A 20,656-nucleotide genomic window follows, 5' to 3' on the forward strand; every position below is an offset into this window, starting at 1 on the left:
AAACCGTTCAGTTGAGGGATGGGTAACGTCCCTTCATTCCATGAAAAATACCATTCCAGACTCAGATCGTGGAAGTGAATTTTCCAACTGCATTGGCAGCTCATTCCCATCATTCGGACTGGATCTTCTTTCTGAGTCGATGTGTAACCATAATTCAAGTGTACTCTCTCCATGTGTGTTTGTAGGATGGTGCTGCAGACTGCACAGAGAGTCCGGCCTGCCTGGGGTGTGAGTTTCAGCAGAATCTAAGACAGATACAGCTACAGAGCTCCAACCACTGTTAGTCTGAGGGGATGGGTACTGAACAGCCAGGGTGATCATTCTATTAACTCTTATGTTGCATTGGAGTTGCTGCTCTCTAGCCAGACTGAAAGTGTTACAGGTGACCAATAGTTAATCAGATGGAGAGACAGCCCTAATGGAAGTGGGGACATGACACAAGGGTTTGTAATAAGGTAGACGTGATGATATGTCCAAAGTAATGAGGGTACAAGACTAAAGGATGGGATTTGGAGACCGGCTCGGAAGCAGGTATAAGTTGGAGATGTAAATGTCTTGCCATTTATAAACAGTGGTTTTGACAAAAGACTGCATTATTTTGCCAAAGTCATCACTAGGTGGAGCATTGCAGACCACGAATAGCAGAGGGAAAAAGAGGTGCATCTGATGAATAGTGAAAAAAACTGAACGGGGCTATTGCACGGAAATTCATTCCAGTCAGAGAACAAGGAACCAGACCACAACAATTTCCAACATTAACTTTTCAACTTGTCGTGAGATCTGGGAACCACAACAACAATTATAATCAGTCTGCCAATTACTTTGCAATCAGCGCTTCAGATTAAATCGCCTCTGGGTTACAAGTTTAATGTCACACTGCTCATGTATAGAGACCAGGCACTGACCAGTCATCAGACGCGCTGAGTTGCAAAGCAAGTCACAGACCGATTATAACTACTGCAGTGTTTCCCTAGATCTTGTATCTAGTCTAAAACTGAATGCAATGTTGGCATGACATCATGGGTGCAGATGGATCAAGGCAGCCATTTTTACAAAGGGAACAGGCACTCCATTTCACTGACCATAAACAGGGTGGACCACGCACGCACGAAGCAAGATGTATGAGTGCTGCAAGATCGGTATACCGTGTAAGATGGTTGTGCAATGTGACATTATGCAAAGTGCATGTGCAATGCAAAATACAACCGCAGTATGAGTTTCATGTGTAGTGCGTTACATGTGCATTGAGTTAGCTGGGCTGTGTCTTACACGTGCAGTGGGAGTTATATGGGCGGCACTGGAGCCGGGTTCAATTCCAGCTTTGAGTGGCTGGAGAGTTTGCGCATTCTGTGTGGGAGTCTGCGTGGGTTTCCTTCGGATGCTCCCATTTCCTCACACAGTCCAAACCTGCGCAGTCTTAGGTGGATTTAAATTGCCCACAGTGTCCAGAGATGTGTGGATGGGTTAGTGGGTGAGCCATGGGAAACGCGGGGTTACAGTGATAGGGTAGCGGATGGCTCTGGGTGTGGGATGCTGATTGGACGGTCGGTGTGGACTCGATGGGCTGAATGGCTTGCACCCATAACTAGGGATTCTCTGCTCTGTGAGGTAGGGGTGTAGTATGTGTTATGTGTGCAGTTATGAGTTGGATGTGTCATATGTATATTTTAGTTCTGTGTTCTGTGAGGTAGGGGTGTAGTATGTGTCATGTGTGCAGTTATGAGTTGGATGTGTCATATGTATATTTTAGTTCTGTGTTCTGTGAGGTAGGGGTGTAGTATGTGTCATGTGTGCAGTTATGAGTTGGATGTATATTTTAGTGCACGGCCGGAAATGAGTTTTCTTTTAATTCGTTTTCTTTAAAACCCTGGAGAAGCCAACATTGGGCGCTGCAGTCAATGTACAGCACGGTTTGGGAATGGACCAGATTTTCCTGCAGTCCAGAGTGTGGTGCTGGAAAAAACACAGCAGGTCAGGCAGCATCCCAGGAGCAGGAAAATCGATGTTTCGGGCATAAACCCTGGCTGCCTGACCTGCTGTGCTTTTCCAGCATCACACTCCCGACTCTGAACCCCCAAGCTTCTGCACTCCTCACTTTCTCCCGGCTTTTATTCTAACCCAGAGAGAGAGGTGAAGCACAAAGACTAACTTCCCAATCAGAGATATTCCCAGCACAAGCCGTTTGGCCCATCCTATCTGTGTGCTGGCCCTCTGCCATTGGGTCAGTGGCAGTTGTCCGAGCCTGTGCGCGTAGCGAGGGGGTGGGTGCATGGGGAACATCGTGCCTGTTGTGAACAACAACCAGCTCACTTTCCAAACTCTGATCCTGACAATTGGAGAGACCATTCGGGAATGCTGGAGAGATCGCATTCCACACCAATGAGGGCAGCCCCTAGAATCAGACTTGGCTGGAATCTGATTTAAATATAGCCCAGGATATAAAGGCAGCGCGGTGCTGGGCTCGGCCACACTTTGGCCCAGCTTTGGCCAGCATTAGCCCGGCTTTGCCTCTCTCTCTCTGTCTCCCTCTGTCTCCCTCCCCCAGCCCTCACTGCCCCCCGATGTCCGAGCGCCGCATCCCCTTCAGCTTCATGCGGAGTCCCAGCTGGGAGCCGTTCCGGGACTGGCACTACCCCGGCCGGATCTTTGACCAGTTCTTCGGGATGCCAGCCTTCCCGCACGACTGGTCACTCAGTGACTGGCACGGCATGTGGCCGGGTTACATTCGGCCGCCGCTGACCGCAGCGCTGTCCTCGGCTCCGGCTCCGGCTCCGGCTCCGGGCGGGGAAACCGCGGCGGTGGCTCCCAGCGGCCAGGCCAGCGGCCTGAGCCGGCAGCAGAGCACCGGGGTGTCCGAGATTAAGGTCACCTCAGACAAGTGGAAGGTCAACCTGGATGTGAACCACTTCGCCCCTGAAGAAATCACCGTCAAGACCAAGGATGGCTACGTGGAAATTATCGGTGAGTCCCCTCCAAACCTCTTCAGTTGTGAAAAAATTAAACATCACACAACACCAGGTTATAGACCAACAGGTTTATTTGGAAGCACCCTAACTTCCAATTTAACCTGTTGGACTATAACCTGGTGTTGTGAGATTTTTGTTTAACTTTGTACACCCCCGTCCAACACCGGCATCTCCAAGTTCTTCATTTGGTGGTCTTGATATTTCAGTGGCTCAGTTCCCCAAGAGTTTAGAACCCACCCCCTCTGTCCTTTCCCTGTCAGACTGAAGGAAGTGTGATGCCCAGATTTATTATTTTTTTTAACTTGTGTATTGTTCAGCCTGCTTGCTCTAGGGATCATCAGAGGTGCGAAAGGAACAGGGTCCAGGCCATCAGCAAACCTGATTAACCAGAGTTGGGGAGAAATTACTTTCTGCGCTTTTCCAGCAACACACACTCAACTCTGATCTCCAGCACCTGCTGTGCTCACTGTCTCCCTCCCAGCAATTACTTTATGCCTGACCTGCTGTGCTTTTCCAGCAACACGCTCTCCACTCCGATCTCCAGCAACTGTAGTCTTCACTGTCTCCCTCCTCACACGGTTCCTTGTGAATCTTCGGTTCTGTGTACCCAGAGGGTTCAGTTGATTCAAGGCTTCCCTCAGGGAATCCCGGGATGAGGGGAGTGGGTGGGAATGTGGATTGTGATTGTATTGAATGGCAGAGCAGGCTCGATGGGCCAAATGGCCTACTCTGCTCTTCTGTCTTTTGTCCAAATCTGTTGACCGCACTTTAGGGTGAACGTAAAAGGTTTTACGGGAGGGGAGCTGGGGAAGGAAGATTGGTGACAATGAATTGGGAGACGGAGGAGTCGCTTGATGGCCGAGGAAGGTGCGCTCACGATGCCAAGCAAGTTGATCTTCAACCTTTAACATCCTTTCAATGTCTGGCGTGTCTGATTCAGAAGGGCATCGCTCACATTGCCTCTGGAGTCAGTCTGACAAGTTCCAGGAAAGAAACACTCATGGAAATAGACTTTTATTATTGACTCATGGGATGTAGGCCATCACTGGCTGAACCAGCGTTTATTGCTTGTACCTTGTTCCCATTCCAAAAGGGAAAAAACCGGGGACAATAGGCCAGTCTGTCTGACTTTTGAAAGTGCTGGAATCTGTTATTAAGGAAGATTTAACAATGCACTTGGAAAAATCATTGCTCAGTCACAAAGTAAACATAGTTTTACACAAGGGAAAGCATGTTTGACAATTAATTGGATATTTTGCCCATCTAACTGGCAATGGGGAATCAGTAGATGTGGTGTACTGGGATGTGACTGTTCAGTGAGGTGCCATGCTTATGGTGCTAATACATAGGTGAAGGGCTTACGGAGTTGGGAGCAAAAGATATTCCAATGGTCAGATCGTCCTTTCTGAAGTAGAAATGGGAGTTGGAATTCAGAACAATGCAGAATTCCTGAGGCAGCCGACTCCAAGGGAATTGCACCAGAACTTGGAATTATATTGCCGAATTCCCTGTATCAAGACAATTCTGAAAAAGCCCCTTAACTTTGAGAATTCAAAGGGTTCCAACTCTGTTGGCTGGAAGGTTAGAGGAGTAAAATGTGTTCTGGGTAATACTAAACTGAACTTCCTGATGATACCCACCAGAACCCAACATGCTCTCTTCAGTTCCTGACCCAACACCCACCCTATCACCAACTTCGTGGGTAGCAGAGTGGTTAGCACTGCTGCCTCACAGCGCCAGAGACCCGGGTTCAATTCCCGCCTCAGGCGACTGACTATGTGGAGTTTGCACATTCTCCCCGTGTCTGCCTGAGTTTCCTCCGGGTGTTCCAGTTTCCTCCCACAGTCCAAAAATGTGCAGGTCAGGTGAATTGGCCATGCTAAATTGCCTGTAGTGTTAGGTGAAGGGGTAAATGTAGGGGAATGGGTCTGGGTGGGTTGCCCTTTGGACAGTCGGTGTGGGCTTGTTGGGCCAAAGGGCCTGTTTCCACACTGTAAGTAACCTAATCTAGTCTAAAATAAACTGATCCAACAAGGCTCCCTAACACAACTCTGACACCCACATCAGACCCAACGGCATGACACGCCTTCCGGTGTGACCAGATGCCACCCTGTATTCCTGATGAAAGGCTTTTGCCTGAAACGTCGATTTTACTGCTCCTCAGATGCTGCCTGAACTGCTGTGCTTTTCCAGCATCACTCTAATCTAAACTCTGGTTTCCAGCATCTGCAGTCATTGTTTTTACCCAGATGCCACCCATACCTACTGCCACAACACACCTAGAGAGACCAGATCCAAATGCCCCTTCCCAACACAAACGATCCTCCACCTACTCCCAAAGTTTCAAGTCAATACCTTCCCTCCCAACCCGACTTAACACAATCTCCCAATCTGTTTCCCAGCCCCGGCCCCCAACCAGAACTGAAATCCCAATCTCCCTTAAGTACTCATTATTTACCACCCTGGAACCCTCTCTACCTGGCTCCTTTTTCAGCTCATATCTTTGATATTTTACTCATTTCATCCTCCCCTGGTGCTATACCCACCTGACTCTAACCAATCTGGGACTTTCTCCCACTCACTCACCTGACACAGTAACCCCCTCACCCATCAGGAACTCTCCCTCTTTACCCAGCTGGAACACCACCTCCTCACCTAACTGGGACTCTTTTCCCCTCACCCATCTGGATCTCTTTCCCCTTACCCACCTGGCACACTGACCACACTCCCACCCCCACCAGTATCACCACCCTCCACATGAAACACTAACTTCTCATCCACCTGACACTCTCCCTACTTAAATCTGAAACACTGCCCCTCACCCACTTGGGACTTTTTCACGCCCCCGCCCCCAACGCCCTGCACTGCCTTATCCACTTGCAGTGCTGCCCCTACAAGTACATGCTTATCTGTCACAGTAGATTTCAAAGTGCCTGCTGACCATTGTACCTTCAGTACAAGGCACTAAGTGCTGCAAAAGGTGCCATGTATTCAACAAAGACCTTTTGCACTGCTGGATTTGAGGTTTCCTTGGACAGGTTTGTAACAAAAGGCCCCCCGAGCAGGAATCTCCAGTGCAAAAGTGGAAAGTCAGCGTTGGAAACAGAGCTTCTGTCTCTAATTGGATTTGTGGGGCTATTAACAAGGACAAAGGATTGCTTAACAGACAGGAAACAGAGATAAATGAAACTGAAATTTGCACAACACCAGGTTATGATAGTTTTATTTGGAAGCACTAGCTTTCGGAGCGCTGCTCCTTCATCAGGTGGTTGTGGAGTATAGGATCATAAGACACAGAATTTATAGCAAAAGATTACAGCTGAAATGATATGTTGAACAAACCTGGATTGTTAAGTCTTTCATCTTTTAGAATGGAGTGCAGGTTTCGGTTTATTATTATGGAAATCTTTTAAGTCACCTTCTCGAGATTTTATAATAAAAGCTGACATCTCAGGTCAGAGATCAACTCTGTCTGTTGATCATTGTACATTGACGAGACCAATCAGACAACGGATGAATGCACACTGCACAACAACCAACAGAAAGGGATGTTCCCTCCCAGTTGGGGAACACTTCAGCAGTTCGGAACATTCGGCCTCAGATCTTCAGGTGACTGTCCTCCAAGGTGGACTTCGGAATAGGCAACAATGCAAAATGGCCGAGCAGTGGCTGATCGCCATGGAGATGGCTTCAACCGGGACTTTGGGTTCATGTCACACTACAGGTGACCCCACTGCACTATACACTCTCTCACACACACAAGCACACATGCACACACAATCTTACATACTCACACATTCACACAGAGCCTCTCTCATACATACACTCTCACATACGTACACACACATACACCCCCCCACACTCACACCCACACACACACCCTCTCACTCCATCATACCCCCACACACACTCTACCAAGCACGCACACACATACTCTCACGTGCACCCGCCCCTACACACTCACATGCATGCACTCAAACTCTCTCTCTCTCTTATGCATGCACACAAATAAGTCTATGGGATGTGTTTGTATTTGCAGAATTACATTTGCAGATACATTCTATTTTGCTCAAAAAATGCACAATCTGCAGGCAGTCAATCTATGTAATATTTAGTAAATTCCACTTTGGAAATAGAACCAGTCTCCCTCAAGGTTGGGGTACAGACAGACTCTGACCTCACACCTTTAATGCATTGTCTGAGCTGAGCTGTCACTTTTTGCTATGAAACCTTAAGTAATCTCGAGAAGGTGACTTTTGGGATTTACATATTAGTGAAATGAAACCTGCAACCCAGTGTAAAAAGTGGAAGACTTAATAATCCAGGTTTGTTCAATACAGTATATCATCTCATCTGTAATCGTATGTTATAAATTCTGTATCTTATGGTCCTATACTCCACAACCACCGGATGAAGGAGGAGCACTCTGAAAGCCAGTGCTTCCAAATAAACCTGTTGGACTACAACCTGGTGTTGTGTGATTTTTAACTTGGTCCACCCCAGTCCAACACCAGCATCTCCACATCAGACATAAATGAAACATTTTCAAGCTGTCAAGCTAGGACTCATGGACCGAAACATCGATTTTCCTGCTCTTCGGTTGCTGCCTGACCTTCTGTGCTTTTCCAACACCACTCTAATCTAGACTCGTGGAATATTGTTCATTGCTGGAGCCTTAGCTGTTTACAATCTAAATTGGTTGCTCGATGAAGAGGCTGAGATTAATGTATCTAAATTTGCTGGCAATACAAAATTGGGCAGGAATATAAGTGGAAGGCAACAACGAGGCTGCATTGAGATACAGACAGAGTAAATGAATGGGTAACAAGTTGGGATATAATGGGGACAAGTGTCAGGTTATTCACATACAAAGACTGAAATTGCTGGGGAAATTCGGCAGGCCTGTGCAGCATCTTTTGAGAAAATCAGTTAATGTTTCGGACCCTGTGATCCTCCCTCAGAAGGGCTGCTGCCAGACCTGCTGAGTTTTTCCAGCAAATTCTGTTTTTGTTTCTGATCTCCACTGCTCTTTTGTTTGTTTTTTGTCAGGTTATTGACTTTGACCTATTTGCACATGTTGATATTCACAGGGACGTGGTGCCACAGATATAAGGAAAACATGAGCTAAGAAAGTGTAGGGACAACAAGCAATTAGGAGGGTGTGAGTTGGCCTTTGTTGTGAAGGGTTTGGATTACAGGAGCAAAGAGGTTTTGCTACAATTGTACAGGTCCTGGGTGAGACCATACCTGGAGTACCATGCACAATTTTTTCTGTGAAATCTATCAATGCTTATTACTTGCAGTTGAGTCAATCCACAGTCCAGTAGATTGGTCCCTGTATTGATTGGAGCCTTCAAAATCGTGAAGCATTAAAATGCCCAGAGACCCAGTGCAGACATGAAGCTTTCTCCACGTTATAACACCTCTGTGACTCTGAGAAACCATTCTCCTGTGATGGGAGTCTGAGGAAATTGGCTACCTATTCTCAGAAATGTAAAAGAAAGGGAAGTGATAACGTCAAAATGTACGGGATTTTAAAAGCCAGGGTCGATAGTCTGGTTGCTTCCCCAGCCTGGGGAGACTCAGGCACGAAGCTGTGGTTCCAGGCCTATAGATAATCCTGAGCTGTTAAGAAATACCTTCCCTCAGAGGATTGTGAAGGTATGGAATTCTCCAACCCAGACAGTTGGAAATGCTCCATCAGTGAATATTCTTAAAGCTCTCATTGTATCTCTGGGAAGCAGGTGGGGAAGTGGTGTTGAAACCAAAGATCAGCTATAATTACACTGAAGGTCAGAGCAGGATCAACGGGTCTCTGTTCCTGCTCTTATTTTGGATGTTCTTTTGACCTGGAATGCACTGTGAGAGAGTGAGGCGGAGGGACTGTCGGTTCCATCTTCCCAAAGAGTAAGGGATAACCGTCCAGCAGAGAAACATTGGTTCTGACGGTAGAGTAGGGAATGGATCTACTTGGGTTGCTCATATGAAGAACAGACAAGAACACAACAAGTCAGTTGAACCTCTGGTTAGGATCAAGAATTGCATGGGTAGAGGTTCTGACAATCAATCAGACTCAGCAAGGAGTGACTGCAATGGGTATTCCACCCACCCATGGCCTCGCAGAAAGGAAGGGCCAAGATCGTGGTGAGTGAAGGCGGAGTAGTGGGGGAATGGGCAGATTTGGGTTTGGCTACAAGGGCAAGGGATACATCTTTCAACGTGCCCTTTCCCTTCCCAGCGCTGTGTGTCGCAATCAGCAGCTCTGGGTGAGGGAAACCTCCCTGCTCTCCTAGCCTGCAAACAAACACAGCTGGATGACCATCTCACACAACGCCCTGATGCCCGTTTAAATATTCCCCACCAGCAAACCACATACTGAGAGAGTGCAGCCCTGTTCCTGCTGTTGTCTCGCCAATGAGATATTGGATTGAGCTTCACCCTGGCACCCACACTCAGATGGACATTAAAAGATCCCATGACCCGACTTCAAAGTAGAGCAGAGGCACCTGGCCAATATTTATCCTTCAAACAACGCGAATCAACCAGCTCATCAGCTCATTACCATACTGTTGTTTGAAGGAATTCCCTGTGTGCAAATTGAATGCTGTATTTCCTACAACGGCCGCAACACTGCCAAAGTAATTTGTTGACTGTAATTTGAGACAATGTGAAAATTGGTATGCAAATGGATATTGTACTTTTTTTAGAAGCTTGTTTTAAAGGAGGTAAATTTTAATTGGTGGACGGTCTTAATAGTTTTATTGTGCATTCTCACATTTGAATCAGTTTAAAGTGAATATAGAAATCATTTTATGTAAAAAAGCTTTTAAATGTTATTAGCCCTTTTGGAGACAATGAGGTGGAATTAGAGGTAAATGGAATATCTCTATCCTGCTCACAGCTGGGAAGGAAACATCCCCACCCTAAATTGCGCTTGGAATATCTCATCCTAACAGATACAAGAGCAGACTGTACCTTAATTACAGTTGCAGACACTGTAACAAAAACCCTCCTATTTGTCACAGCAGGGCACCAGTGAGCTCATGTTGGGAATATGTATTCCTGGGGTGGAAACTCAGTAGCTGGACTCAAACTGCGGTCAACTGTGCAAACAAAACAACAGAAAAATAGTCATACTCGGTGCCCACACTGCTCATACCCTAATGTGACAAACACCACACCTAAAACACGTCTGCAACAACTCCCTGAATACAAAGCCAACCAAACCATTGCTATGGAATCCGACGTCTAAAAAATAAATGAGGCCACATGTTCCCAGAAGTTGAAATATTTTATTGCCGTTTCAAGAAGTGATGGATAATTTTTAAATTGGTTGGTTGCATTGTTCCGTGAGAGAAATCTGATTTTCAGTGGCTTGTTAAGGAACAAGTTGCTCAGTTTATGTAACTGATTTACATAAAAATGCCAGCAAAAAGCATCCTCCTTTTTAACTGTGAATTGTGGTTGTTTCTCCTACTTGGTGAAAATATGGCCACAATTTATAATTTAACAGCCTTTATTGAAATCTTCAATTATTCTGCCCTGAAGGAAAGCACGAAGAGCGACAGGATGAACACGGTTTCATTTCAAGGTGCTTTACTCGGAAATATCTGTGAGTAAATTCTTTCAGACTTTGTTTTGCAGTTTAACAAAATGCTCTCATTCTTTCATCTTGAGTTGTATTGTAGAATCAAGGATCTGAATTGACACAGAAGACCACTCAGTCCATTATGTGTATGCAGAGTTTTCAATTGGTTCCTCTTTCCAGCATGGTGGCTCAGTGGTTAGCACTGTTGCCTCACAGTGCCAGGGACCCAGGTTCGATTCCACCCTCAGGCAACTGTGTGGAGTTTGCATATTCTCCCCGTGTCTGCATAGGTTTCCTCTGGGTGCTCCGGTTTCCTCCCACAATCCAAAAGATGTCAGGTTAGGTGAATCGACCATGCTAAATTGCCCAGAGTGTTCAGAGATGTGTAGGTTTGGTGCATTAGTCAGGGGTAAATGTAGGGTAACAGGGAAGGGGAATGGCTCTGGGTGGGTTACTCTTTGGAGGGTCGGTGTGGTCTTGTTGGGCCAAATGGCCTGTTTGCACACTGTAGGGATTCAGTGATTCTCCATAAAGCCCAGAAAGTGTGTATTAAGTGGATATCCAATTCCCTGGAATTTATCCCAGGTCTGACTTCATGAGCTGCAGATTAGAGATTTGAGCAGAGAGATTAGTGCTACTGATCCCAGCTCTCCCTGATGTTGCTGTCATTCATGTTGTTATTTGGAAATGAGAGAAAATCGAGAAGTGGCACTCCTTTTGAGCAATATTCCATACCAGGAATATGTCCGCTGTGCTTTCGTGAATGGTCAGAAACTTCCAAAACTGCGTCCAGCCTATTGGCTGCACACTGTGCTGTGTGCCACGTTTGAGACTTATAACCAGGTCCTAAACTCAGGACCAGCAGGGCTCACAGAATAGGAGCACAAGCCTCACCAAGGAATCAAGAGGGCCAAGAGGAAGGAAATCAGCAATCCAACGGGGATTTCACCTTGAGGGACCCTGCTGGAAATCAGGCTGCCTAGTTGCTGCTCTGCGGACAAGTGATCAGTTCATATCCAGTGGGATTTACTGCAGTGCGAATTTAACATGATGTCCTAATCCTGAACTGTGGCCAAGCTAAATTGCTCTGAGTAAGTTGGTGTCATCGTTAGCAACTTTTACATTAAAAAAATTTTGGAATCGCAGCAAACCTAAAATGTAAACAAGTGGCTGGATTGCAGATAAATATGACTTTAATAAAAGGCATGATTTGGAGGTGGAGTTCTACTCCACAACCACCTGATGAAGGAGCAGCACTCCGAAAGCTAGTGCTTCCAAATAAACCTGTTGGACGATAACCTGGTGCTGTTTGATTTTTAACTTTGTCCACCCCAGTCCAACACCGGCATCTCCAAATCACAGCTTCAAATAGAGTTCCTCTTGTTGATTGGAGTTTCGGGTAATGCAGATGTTGTTTTGCCTGTGAAATCTCATTTCCCTCTCCCTTTCTCACAGCTTGCCACCAGATACGGACCCAGCTATAGTTACTTCAACATTGTCACCCAGTGGCATACTAACAGTGGAAACACCAATGAAGAAACCAGCTCTGCAGTCCTCTGAGATCACCATCCCAGTCACCTATGAGTCCAAAGCCCAAATAGGGGTGCAGGATTCCAAGAAAGCATCTGAAGCAACAAAGAAGTGATTTGAACTGCAAAAAAAGAAAATTGTACCTAGCATAGCATAGACGGGCCAGAATAATACCAAGGCAGCCTGGCTTGGTACTTAAAGAAGTTAGAGCTGAAAATGTGTTGCTGGAAAAGCGCAGCAGGTCAGGCAGCATCCAAGGAACAGGAGAATCGACGTTTCGGGCATATGCTGACGTCGATTCTCCTGCTCCTTGGATGCTGCCTGACCTGCTGCGCTTTTCCAGCAACACATTTTCAGCTCTGATCTCCAGCATCTGCAGTCCTCACTTTCGACTTAAAGAATTTATCCTTCTATCATTAATTAATTATGAACTAATTTCCACGATGTGTCTTGGGGCTGTTAAGTATTTTCAGTACATTTGCAGAGACTTTTCCAGATTTTCGTAAAAGTGCTTGTTTAATCAACATGGAACTTTATTAAAGAAAAACAAATGATTGGAATGAATAAATCCTTTTTATCCCATTAGCCCAACATCCAGTGTGGTTAATGTTTCAGTGTGACCCTCTATCAGAAAAAGACACCAAGGAGCGAAAGGCTGATGCAATCATTCAGAGACCGAGCGACCATCCACTTAATTCATAGGGTCAGACATCACAGAAACAATCAACCAGTCCATGCCAAACGTAATCCCAAACTAAACTCGTCCCATTTGCCTGCTCCTGGTCCATATCCCTCCAAACCTTTCCTATTCATGTACTTATTAAAATGTCTTTTAAATGTTGGAATTGTGCCTAAATCCACCATTTCCTCAGGAGGTTCATTCCAAACGCGAACCACATTCTGCAAAAAAAACTGCCCCCATGTCTTTTTTAAATCTCTCTCCTATCACCTTAAAAATGTGCCCCCTAGTCTTGGAGTCTCCTATCCTAGGGAAAAGACAACAACCACTAACCCTATCTAAATCTCTCGTGACATTATAGGTTTCTGTAAGGTCACCAGTTTTGGAGTCACTTTTTCTCAGCTGAACTCTCTTCTTGCACTGAATCCCAAATTGCTCCTCTGAAATGTAAGGCCAGCATCACCAATACTCCTATTCATCATCAGGATTTAATCAACATTGATATTCCCATCATCAACATGATCATCACCCACATTGCCAACATCACCAACACTGTCCCAGCAACATTCTCATTATCAATACTTCTATCATCACCAATGTTCCAGTTGAAAACATTCCCAGTATTAACAGTCCCTACTCAACATTGTCATCTCCAACATTCCCATCTTCAACATTCCCAACACCACAAGTATTCCCATCAATAACATGCTCATCATTAGCAATCCCATTCCTCGCATGAACATTCTCATTGAACATTCCAATGATCAACATCATTCTCATTATCTTTCTTCCCATCACTATCATTTGCATTATTGCCAAACGAAACTTAACTTATCCTCTGAACCATTTACATCATTACTGACATCTCCTCCATCACCCAGGCAACATCTGCCCCATAACTTTCAAATCCACTTTTAGTTCTATTGTGACTGTAATTCATAGCCCTATCATTCCCGTCTCACCAATCAATCAGAATTCCACTATCACTTGCATAGCCAATGCAATTCCACCATCACTCCCACTACTACCCTGATTCCCATTCCCATCTTCACGCCCAATCCTACCCATATTTCTATTTCTAACATCATTCCCAAATCCTACCTCCATTCCCATTCTTACCATCACCCCCACTTCTACCAACATTCCTATTCCCCACATCACTCCCAATCCTACCCCCATTCCCATTGTTACCATCACCCCCACTCCTACCTACATTCTTATTCCCACTATCACTTCCAATCCTACACATATTCCTATTCCCACTATCACAACACACCCAATCCTACTTCTATTCCCATTCCCACCATCATTCCTAAACCTACCTCCATTCCCATTCCCACCATCACTCCCAATCCCACCTCTATTCCCATCATCACTCCTAATCCTACCTCTATTCCCACCATCACTCCTAATCCTGCCTCCCTTCCCATTCCCATCTTCACTCCCAATCCCATCTCCATTCCCATCACTCCTAATCCATCTCCATTCCCATTCCCATCATTACTTACAATCGTACCTCAATTCCCATCATCACTTCCAATTCTACCTCCAATCCCATCATCACTCCTAATCCTACCCCAATTCCCATCCCCATCATCACTCCTAATCCTACCTTCATTCTCATTCCCACCATCACTCCCAATCCTACCTCCATTCCCATTGCTACCATCACTCGCACCTACCTCCATTCCCATTCCTACCATCTCTCTGCTCTGAACCCTACATTCACTCACATTCCTCCCATCAGTCCCACCATTATTCTCACTCTCACTGCTGTTCCACCATCACTTGCATGCTCAGTTCCATTTCGGGTTTTGTGACCCCTACATGCTTCTACATTTACTGCTTGAGAACTATCCCGAGCTGTTTGATCCAATCTAAAGGTTGATGAGGAAGGAGATGGCAACAGCTGGATTTGAAAGAAGATACGCCAACAAAACGAAAGGTGGAAATTCTGTACATAATTCATCTTGCTTGGTAACCGTGACAACACCAAGAGAAAAAGAAAAGCCAATGTCTGAGAAAATGCCTGAAAGTGTACCCTCCAGATCTCTTAGCAACAAAGCAAATCTCCTGGAGACAATAGTTCCTTTAAATGAAGTGGTCCATTTGAAAGAAACCTATACATCTATCTCATATTTAAAATCTATTCTCTTTTGATAAGATCCTTGAACCTTCCTTGAGGTTGATGTACGTCCTACTTCTTGTTGCAAGAGACAGATACCAACACACAAGGTTTTGATCTCAGAAGCCTCTTGGCACTCACAGTTCTTCCCTGAGCTGGAAGATTTCAGAAATGGTCATTGGTTAAAACCACAATCCCCAAGGGTTGTGGGTCATGTTCTGAACTGGGATCAGGGACATCTGATGACTAGACAGACTGCACAGCAGGCAGTACCTAGTCACTTGGAAATAGAGAGCAAGAGTAGACTAACTGGTCCGCCAAGAATGTCCCACCACCTTTCAACTTATGTTACCAAACCAGCGTGGCATCTCCTCAAAAAGAGACAAAGAAGCAGAGATGAAACTAACTTAGCTCAATTTAGAACAAGCCTACAATTGATTGCTCTTTAACCTCTGCATGCTGCTGAACTCTTGGTGACCAAGATAACTGGGTTCCTGCTCCATCTGCTCCAGAGCTGTGTAATAACATCTCTAAATAGGTCAATTCAAGATGATCTATAAGGTAACAGTTCTGTAAGAGTTACTAGTGAAGTTACATTATCACACCGTCTTTGGGTATAGACAGAAAGTTCCACATGAGCCCTTGCCGATGTATTTTGAACAGTGCCTGAGAGTCCTAGTAATGATGCTTGACTAGTAATGCAGTTGTATGTATCAATATAATGCAATAAACAATATAAGTAAAGTTAGTGCCAATTGTACAATGATATATCCTCCATAACTGATTATTAGACTGGCTCTGACTAAAGTATACACAAAGGAAGATTGGTGGCAGTGAACTACCTCAAACAACCCTGAACAATGTATGGGCAGAGGTGGCATAATCCACAAGATGCCAGCAGTAATAGCAATCAGGGTGGGCTGGGTACACAAGTTTATAAGGAATTTAAGCATCAGTGTGAGAATTTTATGTTTGACTAACTGCAGGTTCAGGGTCAATGTGCTTCAGGGAAGTCAGTGCTAATGACAGCTGGTACATGATGAAAAAGCAATCAGATCCCTTTGACGTTTAACCTCTCTCCCTCAGTAAGAATCTACAGTTCTCTTAAACCTATTCCTGTTGGCTAGATGCCATGGAATCGGGAATCTATGGCTGAGAACTTCTCCTGAATCTCAGCCTGGCGTTTGACGTCCCCTGGCCATGTGAGGTGCCCAAAACTGTTTGCTGGACCTGACCGGTTCAGTCACAAAGATCTCTCAAAGTACAACTGAGGAACGTCAGCGTGAGAACTTTGACACGAGTGTGAGAAGGTGCACTCATTGCCCATCAGGCTGGTTACCCACGCTGAGAAAGTCAATGTGTGGGCTGACCATTAATAATCTGTCAAGCCTTCACTAGACAACTCAGAGCTGATGGCTTTCTGTTGACAGGACGTGACCTTGGGTGGGAATAAGTTACTTGTTTTCTACTACAAGAGTAAAATATTGGACGGCAACAAAAGAAAGTTCCTTATGTCACAGTGGGTGCAGGGAATTTACAGAGGAAGAAGCTGGGGGAAGGGTAGAGAATGGGTCGGGGAAACACAGTGTTGGGGGGGGAGTGCAATGTGGGGGAGGAGACTGCACTGTGAGGGAACATGTACAGAGTGGGGTTGAGAAAGACACAGTACGGCTGGGGAGTCCACCCTTACCAACCAGGGGTACATTTATTGGCCCTGGGTCCAGCCAGTCATTGGCTACACGGCCATCCTTCCGACACACTGCCTTCCTAAGTCAATCAGAGAGCCATTATCCAATCAGATGATCTGTGGCTGTGAGACAAACAGCCCCCGCTCCTCCCCCCCACCCCCCCCCCACCCCCCCCCCCCCCCGTTTGTACCCCTGTGATTTATCACCAGGGTTTCTCACGCATTCCAAAGATCCAACGACATTCCGAAATGTGATCCAGGCCAATCATGAGGGTCGGGGAGGGAATGCAAAGTCAGGGTGGGAAGGGTGTAGATTTGCACAATCCAGTGTTCTGGGGCCTCATCATAGAACATACAATCCATGTGTGGAAATAGGCCATTTGGCCCAACAGGTCCACACTGACCCTCCAAAGAGTAACCCAACCATACCCATTCCCCATTACTCTACGCTTCCCCTGACTAATGTACGTAATCTATACGTCCCTAAACACTATGGCCAATTCACCTGACCTGTACATCTTTGGATTGTGGGAGGAAACCGGAGCACCCGGAGGAAACCCACACAGAAACGGGGAGAATGTGCAAACTCCACACAGACAGTCGACTGAGGCTGGAATCAAACCCAGGTCCCTGGCGCTAAGAGTCACCTGCCTCTGACATTTGTCTTAAATCTATCACCCCTCAATTTGCAGCTATGCCCAATCGTACAAGCTGACATCATCATCCTAAGAGAAGGACTCTCACTGTCCACCCTATCTAATCCTCTGATCACCTTGTATGTCTCTATTAAATGGAGTGGAGTTGAAATGCCCATCAGCCATGATTGAATGGCGGAGTGGACTCGATGGGCCGAATGGCCTTACTTCCACTCCTCTGTCTTATGGTCTTATGATCTTAAATCTATGACCTGATCGAGGTATACAAGATAATGATAGGAATAGATAGAGTCAATAGCCAGAGACTCTTCCCCAGGGCAGGATTGACTGAGGGGTCCTAGTTTTAAGATATTAGGGGAAAGGTATAGAGAAGACGTCCGAGGTAGGTTCTTTGTGCAGAGTTGTGAATGCATGGCATGCGTTGCCAGTGGTGGTGGTGGAAGCAGAGTCATTAGCGACTGCTGGACAGGCACATGGAGAGCAGTGAGTTGAAGGGTATGTAGGTTAAGTTATTATATATTACATTAGGATTAAACCTCGGCACAACATCATGGGCCAAAGGGATGTTCTTAGCCTTCACTCCAATGAGAACAAACCCAAGTCCCTCAGCCTTTCCTCATAAGAGCTTCCCACTAGACCAGGCAACATCCTGGTAAATCTCCTTTGCACCTTTTCCAATGCTTCCACATCCTTCCTGTAATGGGGTGACCACAACTGTACACAATATTCCAAGTGAGGCCGCACTAGCATTTGTACAGTTGCAGCTCCAGAACTCAATCCTTCTACCTAAGAAACCTAACACACCATATGCCTTCATAACAGCACTATCAACCTGGGTGGTAACTTTCAGAGATCTATGTACATGGACACCAAGATCCCTCTGCACAGCCACACTATCAAGAATTTTTCCATTGATCAAGTATTCTGCCTTCCTATTATTCTTCCCAAAGTGCATCACTTCACACTTATCTGTATTGAACTTCATTTGCCACCTCTCTGCCCAATTCTGCAGTTTATTCAAGCCCCCCTGCAATCTGAAACATTCTTCCACACTGTCTACTACTCCACCGACTTTAGTGTCATTTGCAAACTTACTAACCCAACCACCAATGCCTGCATAAAAATGACAAACAGCAGTGGTCACAAAACAGATCCTTATGGCACACCACAAGTAACAGGACTCCAGGCTGTATATTTTTCATCAACCACCACTCACTGCCTTCTTACATAAAACCAGTTTCTAATCCAAACTGCTAAATCACCCTCAATCCCATGCCTCGGCATTTTCTCCAACAGCCTACCATGTGGAACCTTATCAAAGGCTTTACTGAAGTCCATGTACACCACGTCAACTGCCCTACCCTCATCTACATGCTTGGTCACTATCTCAAAAAACTCAGTTGAGGTTTGTGAGACATGACCTGACCTTGACGAATCCATGTTGACTATCTCCAATCAAATTGTTACTTGCTAGTTGATTATAAATCCGATCTCTTATAATCCTTTCCAAAACTTTTCCTACAACAGATGTAAAGCCCACTGGTCTATAATTATCTGGGTCATCTCTACTGCCCTTTTTGAACAAGGGCACAACATTTGCAATCCTCCAGTCCTCTGGTACTAAACCTATAGACAACGTTGACTCACAGATCAAGGCCAAAGGCTCCACCATCTCCTCCCTAGCTTTCCAGAGAATCCTCAGATAAATCCCATCCAGCCCAAGAGACGTATCTACTTTCACACTCTCTAGAATTGATAATACTTTCTCCTTCCTAACCTCAATCTTTCCTAGTCTAACAGCCCGTATCTCAGTCTTCTCCTCTACAATATTCTCCTTTTCCTGAGTGAAAACAGATGAGAAATATTTGTTTAGCACCTCTCCGATCTCCACAGGGTTTACACTCAACTTCCCACTTCTGTCTTTGACTGGCCCTATTCCTACCCTAGTCATCCTATTATTCCTTACATACCTATAGAAAGCTTTAGGGTTCTCCTTTATTCTATTTGCTAAAGACTGTTCATGTCCCCTCCTTGCTCTTCTTAACTCTCTCTTTAAATCTTTCCGAGCTAATCTGTAACTCTCCATCGCCTCACCTAAACCATCTTGTCTCAACATAATGTAAGTCTCCCTTTTCTGCTAAACAAGCGATACAATTTTTTTAGTAAACCACGGTTGCGTTACCTTATCACTTCCTCCCTGCCTGACAGGGACATACCTATCAAGGACACGCAATATCTGTTCTTTAAACCAGCTCCACCTTTCGATTGTCCCCATCCCCTGCATTTTGCCAACCCATCTGAATAGGACTAACAAATTTCCCACCCAGGATATTAGTGAAGACTGTCCTGTTTGTAGAGGTCCCATCTTCCCCAGAATGAGCCCCCAATTATCCATGTATCTGAAATCCTCCCTCCTGCACCATCCCTGCAGCCACGTGTTCAGCTGATATCTCTCCCTGTTCCTCACCTCAGATAAAATGATCTTCCTTGTTTTAATATTGTTAAAATAATAAGAAGCAATTACCGTCCAGAGAAAACCTCGCAATGCCTCGATTCCTGCAATAATGCATGTTATTTTATTTATTAATTCATTGTTGCTGGGTCAAAAAAAATCAGACAGCCCCTGGATCACTGTCCCTCACAAGATGGTCAAAGTTCACCATGATCCTCTCCAAGGCAACTGGGAATGGACAGTAAATGTCCACCTTGTCAGTGACGCCCAGATAAAGTGAACCTTTGCAGAAACTTTGTGCTATGTCACAAGGAGTTCTTGTGGCTCAAGAGTCAGCATAGCGCCTCTTGCCTCTGAGCCAGGAGGTTGGAGATTACACCCCAGTATGGTGGGGAGTGCTGTGATAGGACAGACAAATAGGTGCATGTTAAAAATACTAAATAAATCATTGTGTTTTGGGCATTATCTTCTGGATGTCAGATTCCAGGGATACTCAAAAAGCGAACAAGGCTAAAATACAGATTTTTAATCAAGAAAAATCAAGGAGGTAAGGCAGGAAAGTCGAGTTGAGGATGGTCAAATCAGCCATGATCTCATTGAACAGGAGTAGAATAGACTCAATGGGCTGAATGGACTACTTCTGCTGCACCATTTTATGGTCTTATATCCCAATGGCCATCTTGCAGAAGCAGTTGGCCCTGCTGAGGATGGTATTATCATAAAGCAATGGCACAGTGCCCCACAACGGGTATGGGTTTGTGCCTATCAGGCCCCTTCAGCAAGTTGTGGCACGGACCATGTTCTGGGGCTTCATGTCAGTAAACAGAAAGTGCTGGAGAAATTCAGCAGGTCTGGCAACATCTGTAGAGAGAGATAGAGAGAGAGAGAGAGGAGCAGAGGTAACGTTTGGGGGTTTCTGATGAAAGATGTTGAATGTGCAACATGGGCTGGAATGCAATGGTCAAGGCAATGG

At 45.4% G+C, this 20,656-nt stretch overlaps 1 protein-coding gene across 1 annotated transcript; it reads left to right on the forward strand.

Moving 5' to 3' along the window:
• Positions 1 to 1,403: 1,403 nt before the first annotated feature.
• On the forward strand, positions 1,404 to 12,669 carry hspb1 (heat shock protein, alpha-crystallin-related, 1). The gene is made up of 3 exons (XM_072589353.1): positions 1,404 to 2,961; positions 10,515 to 10,578; positions 12,010 to 12,669. The coding sequence occupies exons 1-3, from the start codon at positions 2,562 to 2,564 to the stop codon at positions 12,197 to 12,199; spliced, it is 654 nt and encodes a 217-aa protein (XP_072445454.1). The 5' UTR covers positions 1,404 to 2,561; the 3' UTR covers positions 12,200 to 12,669.
• Positions 12,670 to 20,656: the final 7,987 nt, after the last annotated feature.

The sequence above is a fragment of the Chiloscyllium punctatum genome, chromosome 19 (assembly GCF_047496795.1).
Source record: "Chiloscyllium punctatum isolate Juve2018m chromosome 19, sChiPun1.3, whole genome shotgun sequence".
Classification (NCBI taxonomy): Eukaryota; Metazoa; Chordata; class Chondrichthyes; order Orectolobiformes; family Hemiscylliidae; genus Chiloscyllium; species Chiloscyllium punctatum.

What these genes read in the sequence shown, in the direction of transcription:
- hspb1 (XM_072589353.1), top strand. Translation starts at nt 2,562, where the DNA reads ATGTCCGAGCGCCGCATCCCCTTCAGCTTCATGCGGAGTCCCAGCTGG. An exon ending in TGGCTACGTGGAAATTATCG is followed by an intron (nt 2,962 to 10,514) that starts GTGAGTCCCCTC and finishes TCTGCCCTGAAG; the next exon opens with GAAAGCACGAAGAGCGACAG. An exon ending in TGCTTTACTCGGAAATATCT is followed by an intron (nt 10,579 to 12,009) that starts GTGAGTAAATTC and finishes CCTTTCTCACAG; the next exon opens with CTTGCCACCAGATACGGACC.